The sequence below is a fragment of the Centruroides vittatus genome, unplaced genomic scaffold, assembly GCF_030686945.1.
Source record: "Centruroides vittatus isolate TY-2023 unplaced genomic scaffold, ASM3068694v2 scaffold_435, whole genome shotgun sequence".
Lineage (NCBI taxonomy): Eukaryota > Metazoa > Arthropoda > Arachnida > Scorpiones > Buthidae > Centruroides > Centruroides vittatus.
The window spans coordinates 2,396,408-2,417,281 of NW_027122708.1; the positions used below are offsets into that span (position 1 = coordinate 2,396,408).

The 20,874-nt window shown below is 29.3% G+C and overlaps 1 protein-coding gene across 6 annotated transcripts in view; it reads right to left on the reverse strand.

Annotated features, from left to right (window-relative positions):
- The window catches only part of LOC136989043 (peripheral plasma membrane protein CASK-like), a 262,489-nt gene that overhangs the window by 197,150 nt on the left and 44,465 nt on the right, over positions 1–20,874 (reverse strand). For 4 of the 6 annotated variants that reach the window (XM_067287110.1, XM_067287109.1, XM_067287105.1 and 1 more), the window contains one exon: positions 19,082–19,203. In XM_067287110.1, the coding sequence (XP_067143211.1) occupies positions 19,082–19,203 (122 nt within the window). The remainder of the gene's footprint in view (positions 1–19,081; positions 19,204–20,874) is intronic. The other 2 variants (XM_067287111.1, XM_067287106.1) reach the window with 1 other exon arrangement.

Consider the following 20,874-nt stretch of genomic DNA (forward strand, 5'->3'; position numbering starts at 1 on the left):
TAAGTCCCAGAACTTCGCAACCCTGCCGTCCCCTTCCTCTCGTCGGCCCTGAATATGAGTGGATGATTTTTCATCACGTTATATTTTTAACTTTTTCTAATGATGAATTCATTTAGGTGAATAATTCAAGTGAAACAGCTGTAAAATTCCTTCTTTCGACTAAATTTTTGTAACTTTTCACATGTTTAGCATTAAATTCATATCGTTATAACTTTAATTTCCATGTTTAACGTGGAAAATGTAATGTGAACGCTCTGAAAGAATTTTTTAAATTTCATTATTAAGAATGCAATCATTGGTACTAATAATTCATTTGCAAACGTAAATGACAAGAAAGTAACTTCGAATAAGTACAATACTTTCTGGAAGTAGCACAACAATATTTGCAGTTGAAATCAGTAAATATTGATCTGTTTGTTTGCTGAGTTTGTCTATCTTAAACCTGTGTAAAAGATGAAAAATCTAGTAACAATTTTTAGGATGATCGAATGTGTTCAGTTTGCTCAAATAAAGCTGAATTTAGGAATTCTTCGCAGACAGACAGACAGACAACCTTTTCTCCTATTCGTTTCAAAATAAACTGTTTCAATAAACAGAGATATCACCAGTTGAAATACAATTCTGAGACGCTTAATGCAAAATAAAGCTACTATGTTGTATAGTCTCGGCATAACTTTGTTGTTGGTAGCAGCTCTATCATGTAGCAATTTGGAGAAAGCTTGCCAAACGTCTGGGAGTTTGTCAGGAATTCCAAAAGTGCATCAATACAGATAATAGTACTTATTTAAAATTTTACTTAAGTGCTTTCGTACTTGATACCATTTAAGCCGTCTACACGAAAGGTCACGTTAAAATAGTGACGTAACTACATATAAGTGGGCCCCTGTGCGATATTTCCACTAAGAGTCCCATTGGACTTTTTGTATTTTTAATGACACAAGCCAATATACATAAAATCATAAAGTGATAAATAAGTTACGGTATTTCTGCGCTACCCATATTGTCAAAAGCTCTTCGGAATTACTCCAAAAGAGGTTAGAAATTACGTAGATTACCCTAAACAAGGAGTAGCGAACTTAAAGACACGTATGCCCAAAGTGGCATCAGGAGAAATCATCTGGCACATTAGGGGTTTGTTAGATGAACCCTAAACCAATATATCTGACTATAACCCTTTTCATTTTATATGATTTGATCATTGACACAGCATAGTGTTATATGCAAGGTATGCTCTTAAAAGCAAAACGTGTTTGAATAAGAGTGTGCTCTCGTTTGCGCAGAAACACTATTCAGTGGAAATGTCCCTTTCAGTGGTCGAAAAATAAATATATAATTAAGTAGCAAACCAACGCAAACTTTATGGGGTAAATTAATTGTTTTCTGCCAGCATGGGCGTCCGCAGAGAAAGCCAAACGGAGCACTCGCCGTTCCGAAATTGAGTAAAAAATTCCACAAATTACATTCGTAAAAGTGATTAAGGCATACTTTGTTTTTTTGTATTATGCAATACTGTATTCTATAATCTACACATGAAAAAACCCAAAAAATTAAATAAAAATTTATTGTTGTAATTATTTGTCTCCAAGCTTTGCTCCCTAGAAAAACTTTTGCGGACGCCCATGCCGATATATAAATTTATATAAAGAAATGTGCGCGCGGAGCATACATAATTATAGCCTATACACAGCTTAAAAGATTAAAAACAGTAATCAAGGAAACGCTAACCTTTTGAAGGTAAACTATTAAAAATAATAATTACTAATTTAACAAAAGATATATTATTAACTTTTATTTCAAACAATATTTTAATTTTTTATATCAACGTAAAATTTAATATATATTAATTAAAGTTATAGTTTTAAAAAAAACAATTTATGATGGTGACATGATCATTGAATTTAATTTTTACGCAATTTTTGCACAAAATTTAAGCTTTTTCTAATAGCAATATTAATTTACAAAGTTCGTAAAATTTAAAACGCATTTGAACTTTTTTCATTCAAACAACAATTAGTACACCTAGCACAATCAAAATTATAATTTTATAATTAAAGTAGCTAATTAAAAATTAATAATATGATAGTATGGTAAATGATTCAATGTCATGAATAATGACGTGTACACAATTTTAGTTAGATTCACACTTCAGGCAACTATTACAAAGAAAAGAAATTACAAAGAACAATTTCTGATGATGTCAGCATTCCCGCACTTCATCCAAACTGCCAGCTCGGCATCTTGATTACTTTCCAATTCTATTTACAGTCATTCTTTAATATGCTATACCCCAAGGAAAAATAATTTCTATTCTTTAAAATATGAATTTTATTCTATATCTGAAAGACATTTCCAAAAACTACTTTATAAAATTAATAAACTTAGATATCGGAAACATTCTAATACATTAAAATATTCATTAAAAAGTGAAGAAAATTTCATAAAAAGTTGATTTTTATATCTTTGAAATATTTTCGATTTTATATTTCACAGATTTAATAGTTTTTCTGGTGTTATGTTTACAGAAGCAGCACTTAATCTTGTATGAATTCAGATAAAAAGAAATATATTTTGAAAATATAAACAAAATACGTTAATAAACTATACACATTTCGATTCACTGTATATAACATTCATACATGCATAAAAATCCTCAATTTAAATACATTTTTAAATTTATTATAATAACAATTCTATTGCTTTCATTTTTCCTGCCCTTAATATACATAACTAAAACGCATGGATAATCACGGTATTACAGTAGACAAGAATAATTTATAGTAGAGAATTTATTTAAAAAGTAACAGGAGAATTACAGTTCCAAGACATTGATGTAAATATGCCTGTACGTTTAGCTTCAAATAACAATAGTTTTATAGATTGTGATGCTTATATAAGTTAAAATCCATCTTAAGAAACGAAGCAATAACAAAGTATACATAGTAATAACAAAACAATACTAACTTATATAAGTTAGTATTGTTTTTCTATATATTTCCTTTACTATACATAAACATATGATATATGGATTTTCATACATCAGTTGCTTCCAGTGTTGGTTTGATTGCAGGTTATAGTTAAAGTAACTCCCTGATAGTTCAAGTAAGTCACATAGTTTTCCCATTTTAAGGTGTCAATATTTCTCCTAAACGCCGTATCTATGGAAGATTATGATCTGGCAGTACCCACTTGTGGGTTGGACATCAGTTTTGCGCCAAACGTACAGTCAAGATTATTTCAAAGTTGACATAAACTCAAAAAACAGGCTATCATCATCTTATCAATACGTAAAAATTGAATTAACCTTAATTTTACTTTCCAGACTTATTTTTTTATTAAATACATAATGCTTTCTTCAAGAGTTTTTGTATGTATGTTTTACAAATTGTAAATTTGTGTTGTATGGCAAACGCATTTCAAAGTTGACACGAAATAAAACATTCAGAAAGAGTCAAATCAGAACTTTGTTGGACCACCTTTGGCTTCAATTACATGAAGAAGTCGACTTTGCACACTATTAATTAATTTATCAATGATATCCTGCCCAATTTATGACCAAACCTTAAATAATTTTCTTTGTACAGTGATAAAGATTTGCTATGGCTAAGAGGAATACAGCGGTCTAATTCGTCCCACAGATGTTCTATTAAATTTAAATTTATGTCTGGTGACTGCGATGGCCATTCAAGAACTTTGGTATCATTTTCATTAAAATATTTTCTGAGAAGCAATGCTGTATATTTCGGATCATTGTCTTGTTAAAAGACAAATTTATTTTCAATCCCCATTTTTCTTGCTGATGCCACTAAATTGTCTTCAAGTATCTGTAATCTACTGCTTTCATGCGATCGTGAACTTAAACAATATTACCCATTCCGAACCCTGAAAAAACACCCCCAAACCATTATGTAAGGTGAGTGTTTTATTGTTCCCACAGTTTTATTTTCATCGAATGTTTGATTTTTCTTTCTCCAAACAAATTTTCGTCGTTTAGCATCCTGCAACACTCTAAATAACATGCTTCCAAAACTCTAAAGGCTTGTCCACAATTTTTTTTTGGCAAAAGCTAGTCTTTTTTCTGATTCACTGCTGGAATCATTGGTCTTCTACAAGCCACTCTTCCGTGGACCCTTTTTATTTAATCTTCTCTTATTAGTTAAAGCACTGGCTTCAAGAGTAAGCTGTTATTTTATTTCTTTAGTTGTTATAAAAGTTTTTTTGGTAGCCTCACGGTAAATAATTGCTTCTTCTCTTGATGTTGTGGCATTATTGCAGTGTCCTCATGATAAATTTCTCCCTCTATTGTTATTTAAATATTTGACCATTATTTTTCTGACATCTCGTGATATTTGATGCCTTTTTGCAATAGCAGCAAAAGAATCGCCATTCTTACGCTCATGTACAATCTGCACTCTTTCTTCGAGATTCAATTCTCTTCTTTGGCATACTTTCTTATTGATACTAAAACTATTTAATTGACAAATTCTGGAATTAAATTTTGTTTTATACCCAATTTGAAATTAATTTCTTACTGTACTTACAATGTTTTCTTTGTTGTCAACTTGCAATTGATATAAGAATGACTGAAGACTTAAAACTGAAGACACGTGAAAGCGAAGAATCGACGGAAACATACGACTAGCCATGAATGGTTTCAGAGGTTTCGTCAGAGATTCATCCTGCATAATCACAGTATCAGCAATGAGGAGACAAGCATGGACGTACGGCAGCGGAAAGATTTGTTGACCAATTTTATGAAATTATAGAGAAAGTTACCGCCTGAAACAGATCTTCAACGTGGATGAAAGCGGTTCTTTTTTGAAAAAAAAATTGCCCGTAAAGTCCTACATATACAAAGAAAGTAAAACAATACCCAGGTTGTAAGTGCTTACCTTTTTATGAATTAAAAATGTGCCAAAAAATTAGTTATAATTTTTGTAGATTGTATTTTTATGTTCCGTAATATGTAAGAGGTACAAATTAAAACAAAGTTATCAAATTGGAGTTTCCTCTAGATCTTTTCTTTATCCAAAATAAATAGACGATTAAGCTCCTGGTTTATCGACCAACTCGCTACACGACCTAGTTGTAGGAACAGAACTCGGTCGTTAAGTGGGGAGGGAGTACCTGTATAACATTTTATTATAAAGTATTTGTACAACTATATCAATGAGAATAAAATAAATCAGAAATTCTGAAATTACTTCGTTTTACATATAGGATTTATTACGCTACAACATGCAGGCCCCATGTTATTAAGCGTTCAAGTGGAGTTAATTTTATTTATGACGCGACTTCCGTCACGCAATCTTTCCAGTGTATCCTTCCACATAATTTTTGATGTAAATACGTCTAAGAAAGTAAATTTTAAAGGGTAAAATAGAACCGCACTGTAATGGAACCAGATGCTCCGCCGTTGTTATTGTTCTGAATGGGAATAATTTTCATTTCAAATAACTATAAACACGAAAGTAATTAAGAAAGCATTTTAATATAACTACCATCAAAATATATGCAGATTACGATAAACTTTTAAATCAAAATGTGTTGTAAGTGTTTGAAATCGTCGATTGTATCTTCCAAACGAGACAGAAATAACTGCGGTCATTCCCGTTTGCTGGAATGAGAACACTTGTATGATTGGCAGAATATAGATCACGTGCAACTGACTGATTGGCTGTGTGTGACATAAGTAGACTTCAGTAAAATGTGATGCGCTTCCGTCATACAATCTTTCTAGACTCCCTTCGACACAGACGTATATACGTTTAAAAAATCATTTAAATTCACAATAATTTTTTAATGTCATACTAAAATATAAAATTAATCACATCTGACAGCCATTAATCAGAATATGCATACACACATTATTCCACGATATAAAATTTCAATATGGATATATTCTTCCCAAATTTCAATATAAAAATTTATTTCGAATTTCTGTGATTCTCTTCTTTCTAACACTCTTCTCATTCTAATAATTTTTGATGGGTTTTTGCAAAAATTTCACAATCGTTTAATCATTTTAAACACTCATTCATTATAATATTTCTGTACTCTTTATATAGCTTATCTATATAGATATTAAAGAATTATAAAAGACAATTGTTCCAAATGACTAAGACTGCATTTTAAAAACATTCCATAAACAGAAAAATACTCAAACCAAAAAACATTGATAGTGTAAAATTCGAACGACAGGGAGACAGAAAATTTTATTAAAATAATGTTTGAAACGAGACAAAGGTAATAATTGTAACTATTTGTCTAAGTGGTAGAATTAAAGTAATAAAATACTATTTATACACTGTAAAATTATATATAACACACTTTCCAACAAGAATGTTAATACCTATCAGATTAACATTCAAATACTGATAGGACGATAGAAAACGTTAGTTAATGAAAATTAAAAAAAAACTCTCTTATTTTTTAGTAAAAAGTTATCGGTAATCGCTGAACACAAATAAAACAGTTAATTATTTTAATTAACTTCTTAATAACGAATCTTAGTGTATCGTGACTCGAGTATAATTAATTTGAAAATAATTTTTGAAATAGTACTAACGTAGAGGCACCTCTAGTGACAAGTACACGAAGATGAGAAATTGTAGTGAACTTGTGACGAATGAAAATTATTAAAAATTGTTTCAGCAATTTGAAAGCTTGGATTCGGGCAAATACGAATCTAATTAATCTATTAATTTATTAGTAGTGTACTTACATCGAGTGCACATAACAGTAATGTTGGAAAATTAAGAAAATGAACATTTAAAACACAGTTGTTCGAAGTACGAGGTACTACAATTTTCTTCGTATTCTACGAAGAAAATTGCAGGAAGAAATGGGACAGGTGTTAAAAATACGCAAAAACTTTCGGTTCAACCCGATATTTATTAAACATGGCATCCTAGAAGTGTATGAAAGTAACAAAGTATGAGAGGAAGGTTGTAATATCGACGATTGAGATTTAAAAAAAAAACAAAAACAAAAAAAGGAACTTATCGCGATGCGATAAACCGGGACTGATCGGGTGGCCATGTTTAAGATGCTAAAGTCGACAGGGAGCGATCAGTAAATGCAAATTTCGTTTTATTATACATTAGTCATGTATCTTATTTATTGTTTACTTGTTTTAATTTATTATTAGGGGATTTAATTTATCATTTTTACCTTAAATTGCGTGTATGTGCTGTTTTAAATTTATCGAAATTGGTGATGTTTAGGATCTGAGAATGGATTAATTCGCTTCAAATTATTTCTAATAGGAAAAACTGATTCGGACATCGAACGACCTCTTAGAATGAATTAAATTCGAAGTATGAGTCATCACTAAATAATTCGTGGTCGTTCTTCGTTCGTTTTCTTTCCGTTTCTCTTTGTTATGATTTTCGATTCGTTTCTGCGATTTATCTTTCATTGATAATAAAGAAATTAAAAAAGAAAAACAGAAAAAATGTGGAAGCTGAGAAAGAATTCACAGATTAAACACAAATTACAAAAATCGATCTTCAACGGAGTTCAACATTCCTGTATAATCTCCACACGGATTGTAAGACTAATATATTCATTTTAACAGAGTTTATTAAATCAAAAAGGAAAACAATTTTTAATTATTAAGTTTCACAACATTGTATAAATTGTAAATCTTTTTTATAATTCAATCCACAATTTAAATATTCATTTATATTAACAGCGACGCTATGCGTAACAAAATGTATAATGGATATTATGCATTACGAAACTAAAGAACGCAGTAATAACAACGAACTGATAATACATTTTTGTTCGAAAATTTTCTCATGCAATAACATTAAAAATGAATTACTTTAGGCTTATTTATAATTCTGGATTTTAAAAAAGAAAAAAAAACCTAAAGTAAAAACAACCTTCAAAATTTTCTTTAAGAAAATTTAAAAATAAATAATAAAAGATAAAGTGAATACGTTCTATATTGTAAATTTATGAAGTATCAATATATATATATTAATAATTTATTATAGTTGTTTTTAAAACTTATGTTGTGCTATATAGCGTTAATGATTAAACAGGAACATCTATCACACTGTATAATCTAAGACATTACACTTTTTTCTATCAGTAAATTAACTTTCACAGAGAATGTGAATATACAGTTTTTTCATATTTAAATAAAATAAATTTATTAATATCTGTATCTACCGAATTCAAATCCGAAAGTTAAATCTGTTATTTTTTTTAACATGTGATGTTTTTTCTATTGACGTTTTCATTTTCTAATGTATTGATTACAGATTACTTGTAAACAGAATACAAAATCTTTCTCGTATGAAATACTCGTATACTACTAAAAGCAAGCACCTTATATAAAAATCTAAATTATATCCAATACCAGAAGAATGTAAATAATTTACATAGTAATAAACTATCTAATAACTGAATGACATAACTTTTAACAGAAAAGTAATAGAGAAATATGCTTTTTCTTTTGAAACAGATAGGAATATTTTCTTGAGATTTTGATACTGGCACTATCATCAGGAAATGTGAAACGGTCAGTCAGTCGCAACATTACTCAAAATGCTTTCACCATATAGGAACTTCTGATCTAAATCGGAAATTATGTTATTTCAATTCAAATCTTTTCTGCTGACAGGAGTTAATAGATGACCGACACGACTATTTCCCGCAGGAAAGTGTGATGTACTGTACAGGGAGAAGACACTACTAATTTGATGTGGAGAACATAAATATAAAAATATGATTAAAAATTTCAGCCCGACATTGTAACGATATCGCAATAAATAATTGCTCGTTTTATTTGATCATCATCTATGGGGGAGAACTTGGCAAACTGTTCCAAAACTATAGTAATAAAGTTCAATTCCGTTAAAGTGTTTTAGATACGTTGAGTTTAGAAACGTTAGATTTTCCTATTCTGTCGGCCATGTAAACAATGTAAACAGGGATAAATATCATTATAAGACACTCCTATCTTGGCCACTAAAGCGAGGTGGCCAGCAGCCACTAACAAGTAAGATTGAGTTTGATTTATATTAAAATGTATGCAGTTTTACAGGGAAATTTCGGGGGTGGCCACAAAGCAAGATTTCACTATATTTTGAAAATCATCGGATCATTTTAACATGTTTTCGTAAATCCTACAGATAGTAAATTCATCAGCGCAATCTAAATTAAGACGTTTTCCATAAAGAAATAGTATGCCAAATGATTTCCGACTAGTGAAAACTTGAATCGATTAATAATATCTCCAAAACTGATTTTGTCGTCTTTTTCTTTTTGTGTATAATGAGACCTGATGTATGAATATTTTCAAACCGGATATTTGTTAAGGGGACATAAGGGAATTTGATCGCTCGCAATTAGGTTGAAACTTCTGAACTTGGCGGAATATTTGTCGTCTCTGATTTTATACGTAGTTGTCAACATCTTTCTAATTCCATTTAGTTAAAAATTGCGTTCATTCCAAACAGCGTCTATGTGAGAGGAGCGGTCAATTTTCGACAAATATTCTCATTATTAATTTAGTTGTTAATTATCATGAGTTAAAACCATAAAATATAAAAAAGGATAGCACCTACCGTATTTTACGGGCTATAAGATGCACTTTTTTCTTCGAAAAATTGTCTCCAAAATTCAGGTGCGTCTTATACTCCGTACGTCTTATAGGTATTTTTTTTAAAAAAATTGCTTAAAAATTAAGGTGCGTCTTATAGTCCGTAAAATACGGTAATTAATGCAGGACTAAGGAAAGTGTTTCTGATGACATTTCATTTGAATGCTCAAAATCTCAGCTAATGAGGTTATATTTACGTGTTGAGTTGCAGTTGGGGAAAAATGATCAGGAGACTGAATTCTGTGGTTGGAGGAATACGATTATTTTAAATATTTGTTCGTAATTTTTCAGTAGATAGTGCATTGTCTACAGTAGCAGCTTGCCAGTACACAGCACCAAACAACTGAATTACTTGTTACTAACATTATTTCGCACTATGGTTTTGAAAATAAAAAAATAAAATAAAATGGATTAGTTCCATTCAACAGGGACATCTTTCCTGAATGAATGCATCTGCCTGTACCAGAAGAAAATCCACCTGACACGATTGTCAAGGAAGTTCTTGATTCACTTCCTGCGATTGCCAACAAGTCTCTCCTCCTATTCCTAGACCATCGGGTATCATCCTAAAAAAGCAGAAGCTAAGAATATATGAAATTACGAATCTGAAGAGAAGAATGCTAATCCAGCGGTGCTTCATCTGATGATATGACTTACGATTACGTGTCAACTGATTCTGACAGGGAAGAGTCCGACGTACACGTTTTCGCGTTTAAAACTTTGGCCTCAACCTCGCTAATAACCTGGAGGATAAATGGCTTGTGATCGAGAACTGCGTGTAACCTGTAGGTTACATTTTGCTTAAGGATGTTTATGAACAATGAAAGAAATGCATAAAATATTAATTTAATAACATTTTTCTGCTACAATAAGGCTATCGACTATTATTTGTACAATTTAAAAATAATTCAGATATAAATTTTAATATATATTTAAGAATAAAATTAATGATAAATAAAACAACAAAATCTAAAATACGCAGTAAACATTATGAGAAAAATTCTATAATCTTAAACTTTAAAAAAAAACTTACTACACAAAACTGATCTCTAGAAACAGATAAATTACTTGCTATTAATTTATGATCTGAAAAATTATATATCTATATACTGTAGTTAAGAAAAAGAAATGCTGTTGATCTAATTTAAATCATACCTTATCCTTCAAAACAGCAACAAATTAAATTTATAGAGAGCTTAATTTCAATATTGTAAATAAATTATAATGATAATTTGAGATGATAAATAAATAAATAAATATATATATATATATATATTTTATTGCCAGTTGTTAATGATTTCTTACAATCTACAAGAAACACTCGCAAATTACATACTGTAATTGTAAAACTAAACTGTAAATATATATAAAACTGCATTTCCATTAAATGTCTACATTTAGCGATACATAATTCAAAAATGGTTAAAAGTTAAAATCAGAAGTTTTAGATTCAAATAATTATTCAACAAAGTTTTATATTTCAATAATAATGGATTATATATATATATATATATTATTTCCAGTATTCTTGCTAATGACAGAGTTAAAACATTGGCATTAATAGCTTATTGTTTTTTTTAAAATAAAAATATATTCAGTGGAAGTTATCAGTAAATCTATTACAATAATATATTAAAAAGTTTTAATTTTTTACTTACGAAAGGTAAATTTCGTACAAGCCAAATGCCTAGATTGACCCAAGCGGCGGTTACAGAGACAGAAGCTAAGAAAACAGAAGTGTATTTGCTGAATCGAGGAGAAAAGACAAAATTACAAGAGCGGTTTTTCTCCTCCATCATCGACAAGAGCGTATTACATTTTTCCCGCGCTACAATATCGTACTAACGCCTCCCACCGGAGCAAGCGCTGTATACATCTTATTCGTCTGCAAAATTTCATCGATTAAATAGACAAGAAGTTTTAAATTTTTACTATTTGTGACTTTCATTTATCTTTAGTTACATAATTTCGTTGATTACGAAACGGTTTTTAAATTTCATTTCTTCAGAAATCTCTCCCTTCGAATGTAATTATAAAATAGCATTATTCGAATACTTCGATCAAAAAGAAAAATATATCCCGTACAAACTAAACAACAGTCAAACTAAATCCGTATTGACGAGACGTGTTGAAAAGGTGGTGATAACACCGAGCGATAAAAATAGGATCAATAGAAGCTAGTCAAGGTTCTGATTTTATTGTTCTGTTCAATTACTTTTTAAATTTTAAGACGAAAATATTTTTTGCTGAACATTTCATATATAAAACTATTTTTCCTTTCTAATCTATTTTCGTGATAGCAACAGTTTGTTATAATAGTCACAATGATTGTTGTTGAGCACAAATCCGGAAACGATCCTACCAACACAGCAAATTTTTCTCATCAGTCACATAAATCTGTGATAGAAGTCTAACGGATGATTTACTCTATCGTACATCTAGAATTTATGTGAACCTGAAGAAAATCTTGTCTTCTCTTCACATTTTTCAATTATTTTGATCGTATAATAATATAAAAAGTTTAATTGCAGAAATCTAGTAGTTAGAAATAGTAAAAGCACAACTACTAATCTAACTTATAGTAATCAATGTTTTCAAATATCTATGCTTAAAATTATTTTCAAATATTTTTAAATTTAAAATCCAAATCTTAAAATGCCAGAAAGCATGTGCTTAAATTATACTTTAATATTCTACGTATTATTTTAACTTCATAAAGACTAGCCCATAAAAATCCAGCAACGAGTTGCTTAACTTTCCAGGCAACATTTGGTGACGCCATCTGTTACGAGTTTTTTAATATCATATTTTCAACTATTATAAAATGGCAAAAAGCTTAATTTTCAGGGTAGGGACGGGTTTTATAAAAAAAATTGTAAATGCTAATAACGAGTAAAATCGTCATTAAGTCCGATCCTACTGGAAATACATACGATCCTTCTATCTCCCACCCCTCGACCTTTAATCACCAAAATTTAATAGCTTCGATCCCCTAATAAACAAACTTCCCTGCAAAATTTAATACAACAGCCGGGAAAGTAAAAACCGAAAATAATACATTAAATATATTCGGACAAATATTTTTCAAAATAATTTTTCGATTGCAGAGATCCCAAAGAACATGTCACTTATCAAATGTCTTCTAAAACTCAGTTTCTGGAATGGTTTGCGGGAACTCTTACAGGGCTAAGCCTCTAATGAACATCTGTTGTAGGAAACAAAATTCAAATCGACATTTCTTTAAAAAGAAATATTAAAAAGTTGAGAAAAGCCTAAGATCACATCTAAACTATAAACATGCTCAAAACATCAAAGAAACGTTTTTATCACGGAAAAAAAAATCTATAGAACAGAACTAAATGCAGACGACAGTTATCATAATGGAGAAATTTCACTTTCACGAAGTGTTTACAAATTCTTACTAGTTGGTATTGCATCGACTGTAATATTGAGAACTTTTTCTTTAAACAGCAACAAAATTATCAAAGTTTCAGTTTACAAATAAACTCTCAACAATAAAACTGCTGAGTATATGAAAAAGGCTTCACTAAACTTCTGTAATAGATAAAACCTGACTTGTGGGGTTATTATAATTGCTACGTTTAGTGATTCATGGAAAGTAATTGTTTGGCACCAACGAAATACTGCCAAAGGATTTTAAATAACTAAGCTGTTTTAGGACAACTTAACATCAACCAACAACAGCCTAAATGAAAAAAAAAACTTATATTCAGTTAAAATAAATTAAAATTTTCAATTAATTTTTAAAATTATAAATGTATTTTACGTATTAGTGAGATTTTATTAATCATCATCAACGGAATGCGACTGTTTATAGTAGTATTTTGATCATTTTTTCAGTTTACTCAGCCAACATATGATGCTGTTCAATTACTTTTTATAAAATCACTGAACTGTAGAATACTTCCAAACAAAGGCAGTTACAATGCTTATGGTTTCAGGAGAAGAGGAGGAGGAACTTTGAAATTAAGACAACAAAATATTTGAAAATTAATATCTGATATTTAATTACACTAAAAAACAAAATTTCTCACTGAAAAACTGCAATTAATATAATCACCTAAATTTAAAACTTTCATGATTTAAAAAATAGTAACAAGCTACAAGAAAATAATCTAGATTTTCTGCACTTTGAATGGCAAGCACACATTACCTTGATAATTTCATATTCTAGTCTGAATCATTCACCACCATCTTAGTCTCACTACAGTTACTTTTTATATAAAAGTAGGTAAGTTACTTTTAGACAATTTAAGTATCTTGCACTAATGAGAATGGATAGTGAAAAACAAGTAAAATAATTCATATGGTTGGAATTTATATAACAAATTTGAAGAGGGAGTTCACTTACTCTTTTTTCAACACTATTATTGACTCCTATCATCATTAATTATAAAATTATTTTTACAATAATTGTTAATTGTAACATACATCAACTATCAAATATTGAGGTAATGAATCAAACTACAAAAATTGAAAAAAAAAAAAAAAAAAAAAAAAAAAAAAGAAATTTCATATTTTTAAAGTTCATAATTAAAGTTCAATAAATTATCATATATATCATAAATAATGTGTTAGAACTATGTATGATATATAATGTGTCTGAGAAATTAGTACTGTATTTAATAAATTGATTATATTGATTATAAAGAAAATAGTAAAAATAAATAAAGTTAGAATTTATTCCAAGTGAAAATATTCACTAACTTACCTGAATATTTCCTTCAATTCTATTAACACTTTTTAAAATTCAATTAAAAAATTTGCTTATTCTATAAATTTTCTTATCACAAGAAAATTTTTAGAATAAACAAATTGATAACATGATGAAAGAGATCATGGTGAAAGAGGATGACAAAAATGATAAGAATAACTTATTCATATGAGTCTAATATTTTGTATCTTTATAATGTATTTTATATAAATATATTTTGTCCTGGATGTTTTAGAATTTTTCTTTGCAGTGTATTCTTTTGTTTTAATATTTGTTTATAAAATTAATTTTTAATGGAAACTATTTTTTATTTTAAAGAAATTATCTATTTTTATTATCTTAAATAAATTTTCATATTGGATGATAAAAACACATCAAAAAAATAAATTAGAATCATTACATTATCTGTAATAGAAAAATACAAAAAAAAATTACTAACAAGGTACCAAAAAATTAATTCAAATAAATATTTTTTTAACTTGAATTACATAGAACAATGTTTTAAAAGTGTTTTCTAATCAAGAGATACATATAATTGGTATTTTCCATTCAATTGGATCATTTGATCTATATGACTAAGAATATCACATTCAGTTCCTCCAACATCGCATTTTTCTTACGCAATGGTGTACACAGGTAACAATTCTTAATGACCTATTTCAGAGTTCAGTTTAGTATTTTGAACCAAAGGAAAAAAAAGCTGGAATTATACACTTTTGTCACATTATACATTTCAATTATACATGTCATTACCTACAACTTGGAAACCATCCCACCTTCTCTCTTTTTGTAATTGACATTGATGTTCTATGTCAATTACAAAAAGAGAGGTGGGATGATGACATCATCTAGTACAGGGGTGGCCAACAAGTCGATCGCGATGCCAATTTTGGTCGATCGCAATGCCAATTTTGGTCGATCGCTCGCGATGTCTTGACTTAATGTGTTACACTTGTAACTGAATGCAACGCGTGAACGTAACGCGCAAAAGCAACAATATGCATGCAGTTATGACTGGACTCGTAGAAAACACAGCCATTTAGCTTGAATATTTGATACTGTCATGCGGTAGCTTCTTTTCTTTAGTATTAACAATATTATTATAATTAATCAATATTGTTTATCCACGGTGACAACGTTGAGTTTCAATTTTTCATTTGTTTAAAATGTAAGTACTTGTTCTTTATGTTTTAAATTAAATTATGGCTTTTCTTACCTATCTATTTACTTGATAAGTAAGCGTTTTCGGCAACAGACCTCTATATTTTTGGATTTTTGGAAATACGTCAATTGAGAAAAATATCCCAGAATCACCAAATGTAGCAAATATATTTATTCCTGTTTCGGAACTACATACCTGTGTGAATTGGCATTTTCATACTTAAAGTTAACGAAGACTAAACATTCTGTCCGGACTGATTCCCATACTGAAGAATCATTATTATTATCTTTGTCAGGATATACACCTAATTATGTTTCCTTGGTAAGAGACGTGCAAACTCAGTCCTCCCATTAATGTAACGTAATAAAATAAATTCTAAATCTGTCTTCATCAGTAGCTAATTTGAATTAATAAATATTGTTAATAATTACTCATGTTGTTTTAATTCCCCCGGACGTGAGTATTTTGGCCCGTTAAATAATTACGTTGTTTTTTACGTAGGTAGATATACAGGGTGTTTCAGTACAAAGAGCACTCCCCCGAGCTATTGATAGATTAGCAAAAAATAAGTCTAAAAGTCTTATATCATTCTTCCATGATAAATTTTCCTCGCCCCCAAAAAAAAAAAAAAAAAATTGCGAAAGTAAAATCTTATAATCAAATTATCAGCCGTACTGTGCAGTTTTATAACAACTTTTTCAAGTTTACGAACAAATAGTACCACAATTTATACATTGTAATTGATAAAAAAAATTAAGTTATATTTTAAGTTAATAAAAATCTATCTTGAAAGTGTCGAAAAATCGATTTTTTTAGATGCCGCCTGTACAGAATGAACTCTTAACTGCAAATATCAAAAGTTGGGTCTGGAAATTTATTTTCTTTATGAGCCTATATCTTAAAACTTAATAAATGATTTAAAAAATAAAAAATAGTTTTGAACATATATTTTCTTTATTTACCCATAGCTCGCGGGAGTGCACCTCGTACTGAAGCACGGTGTATAAACATAGTATGTATTTCATACCCCCCTCGCCACTCAGACTATGCCTACGACAACAAGTCGATCGAGAGACATTTTTACGATAAAAAGTAGATCTTATGTACACAAAAGTTGGCCACCCCTGATCTAGTACATAAGCACCTTAATATATGATACATTGGAAAAATGTTCAAAATATGTTGCATTATTTGTTTTCGAAATAATCATCTAGGATACCACTTGTCGAGCCTTCAATGTCTACCTACACATTACCAGCTTCAATGATAAAATAGTTTCCTTACACATGTTACATGTACAGTACACTGATTTACGGTTAGTGGTGGAAATTTCTGATCAGCCTCTCAGTTTAATTCTGAAATTGTTTTCATTTTTCATTAAAAATGAAGCTATAAAAAAAAAATCATGAGACAAACTGTAGAAATATACTAATTTTGTGAATAATGAATTAAAATTAAAGCTGTAACATACTTGAGTGATATATTTGGTAAATTAAACTCATTAAACATACACTTCCAAGGAAACAGTATAGTAAGTTTTCAACCCCATGATAAAATTTCTTTCTTCAAAGAAAGAATTACTACTTGAAAACAGAACCGAATGTAAAAATTCAATTCAGTTTCACTTTATTTTTTACACTTCATTATATAAACTTTGTTTCATTTATTTTGAACTTAGTTAACAGTATTCTCGTTGGATAGTTATGTACAAAATTTTAAATTCAAATTATCATATCAAATTATTTTGGATCTAAAAAACAAGCATACTAATTCAAAATACATTTATACTGACTTCCAAAAAATGTTTTAAAATGTAAGGATGTTTTAAAGAAAAGTTTCTGTTCTATTAAATATTTTTTGTTCTCTCATTCTATCATTAAATTTCTTCAAAAAATTAAATAATTTTAATACTGTTTCTTTACAAATTAATCAATACATAATTTTCAAATACACAAATTATTCAAAAGATATTTTTCTCTTATGATATATTTATTTACTATAAAAATTTCAAGTATTTTCTTATGTATAAAATCACTATTACAATCTTAGTTGAAGATATATAAATAAACACTCCTTTTAAGCTGGCAGACAAAAGTTAGCAGAATGAATTGGAACCAAATTGTAAATTAAGTGCTAATTGTGTCCTAATTTAATAATCAAGCACTCAATTTTTAAATTGAGTGCTTGATTATTTTTTTAAACAATTACATATTTTGATAGCTTAAATATCAAATAAAAGTTAGCAGACAGTCAAACAAATAATGAGCAAAATACATAATTAGTATTGAACGAATTTGTGATTAAGTAAGTGCTAATTGAGTGCTTCAAAAATTTAAATATTTATACATTTTGTAATCATTTTACATTATGTATAAATTTATACATAATGTAAAATATAAAACGATTACTCATATTTTATATAGTATTTCTAAAAAAGATTAAAAATATAGTTTGTGAGAAGTAAACATTATTATTACTATTATTATACTATTACATATTTAGAAAACAAAATAATTTTGAGTATTTTTACTCTAGCACTCAACTATATTCTTGATCATCATTTTGAATTCTAAAATGATTATGATCTGTGTTTTTAATTTAAATATTCCATACGCTATTTTCATAATATATACACACATTAAATCACTTTTATTTAAAATATTAATTACTACAATAGAAGTTTGTTGATCTAGTACTGTACATGATAAATAATACATTAAACAGACTCTTGCCATCAATAGCTTTTATTTTTAACATTTAAAACTTTATTAGCATTTGATAAACTGAAATGTTCAGCAATCTGGCATCAGATGTTCCAGTAATCTGAAAAGTAACCAATTTGGAATTGTCCATTAATAATCTTCCATACTAAGATTCCATAAATCAAAATTTATTTGAACACACTGTATGCTAAAGACCTCTGATAGAAACTGAAACAAAACTGAAGATGCAACTGTGCATATTGTTACATGTTGGAAGATCAATCATTAAAAAAGAGTAATGTAATAAAAAAAATTACCCATTTTCTTTCATCATCTTGTTTACATCAAATTGGATGCATTTAATGGTTCTTCCCTGTGCATAATACATGTTTACACCACAACTGCCAAACAAGCAGATTTTATGCAATAAATATGTTCACTGATGTTTTTGCAAGTTATTCAATCTTAACCCAGTATAGTCATGTACTGTATCATTTTCAAATTAATTAAAGAGCATGTGCAATAAATCTTATGCATATGGCAGAATAAATGGATACAAAATGTGCAGCAATGTCTGCAACATTCATTGCCTGTAACTTATTGAATTCTGCAAAAATACAAAAATTTCCAGTAATCTAGCATTTTTGATAATCTGGAATCACTATGGTACCATAGGTACTTGATTAACAAACTTCTACTGTACCAAATTATTATTCAAAAGTATTTATCCTATTTATTATAAAAAACAGCATGCTGTCTAACATTTTTCAATTTGCTGATGCACTGTTTATTAGAGGTCACTTACTGATAAAGGGTGCTGTTTACTAGAATAAATATAGTTTATTCAGTTAAATAAAGAAATTACTTACATCTAATAAGGCATGCAGGTGAGTGTCTTCTAGAACAGCTAACAGGAAATCTCTATCATGTTCAGAACCATCTGTGAGACAATGAATATCATCTAAACTGTCCAGGACCATTGACACCGCTCCTTTGTGAAACAGAATATACTACTCACTTATAAATTTCTCTGTATTATTATTATTATTATTATTATTATTATTATTATATTATTATTATTATTATTATTATTATTATAATGTTGGGTTAAGTTAGATATACTCGGTTAACACCGGTGGCTGCGTACTATGCTGGACCAAAGTCAAGGCATAGTAACCAAGACAGAAATTAAAGAAGTGTATCAGTGTGTGCGTCTGTGTTCAGGAACTTTTATTATTATTATTATTATTATATAATTAAACATTCAATTATCAACTAAACATTCTAATTTTTAGATTTCTATTTAAGAAATTTTTTTAAAACACAGTTTTATCAATAACTAGTACAAGATATTGATAAAATATATGCAATATAGTACTGCATTTTCATGGAATGACTGGCATGCCAGTCTATCTGGGGGAGACCTGAAAATCAGATATTTCCATATGGTAAAAATCAATATGCGGTTTAAATGAGGTTATACATCCCTCTGTAGAGGGCACATTTAAAAAAAACAAACAAGTTATGTCACGTAAAAAACTAACAAGTTTTTATTTGAAAACTATGAAACTGTCAGCATTACATCAACAACTACGATTATACAGTAGTCACCACTGAACTTAGACCAGGCTGCAGTTAACATAACATCCAATAGATAAGTTTTAAAAAAAGTAGCTTTGAATCATTGAATGAATGTTTTACATAATTTAAAACAAATACATAGTAATTAATCTTTATTTTTGCTAAATATCAACTTGATATCTTGCAAGTTGATATTTAGCAAAATTGAGCCAGTTAAAGTTGAGTCACAGGTATCAGAAAATAGAGTGCTGCATCATCCCCATCAATGAACATAGACCAACCAATAATTTGCATATAAATAATGTTACAATTGCAGTATTTCTGAAACAACTGATTATTTTAGCCTCATTTTAGCCTGCAGTGACCATGTGAATAATATAAAGTGCTTTCTTAGTTTTGTTTATGAACCTTTGCATTTTGTCTACAATGGCAAGAGGAAAAGCTGTTTCAGAAGATTTAAGAAATGCTATCATGAATATCATCTAAAGGAAGCTAAAGGAATGCTTTCATGGCATGTCAGAGAGCTATTAATAAATAGCTAATGCTAAGCAAGACAACAGTGCACCAGATTATTGTTCAATACACTAACCATGGTCATTCCTAACAAAGCTGCTGGACATCAGCAAATAACTTGAAAAGTTTACGATGTTTTTTACAATTGTTTTCAAACTCAACTGCCGTACCACAGCATTGCATGTAACTACAATATGGAATGACATAACTGAAAAAATGTATCTGTTTCAACAACATGCAGGAGACTGCAAAAAATGCATTTCTGGTTCTATGCAGCATGTGAAAACCTTTGTAATGGCACATCAAAAGAAGAAATGAGTACAGTGAGCCAATGAACATCTTTCCTGGTCTCAACAAAAGTGGCATGAAATTCTGTGATCTGATGAATTAAAATTTGAATTATCAGCAACAGACAAAAACAAACGTGTCATTCGATCTGCCAATGAAGCTAATGATCCCTCATTGTTAAACCACTCAGTGAAGTTTCCTGCCAGCACCATGGTTGAGGGTGCATGGGCACCAGTGGTATGGGTCAGGTTGACATTTGTTGATGGAACACTTGCTTCAG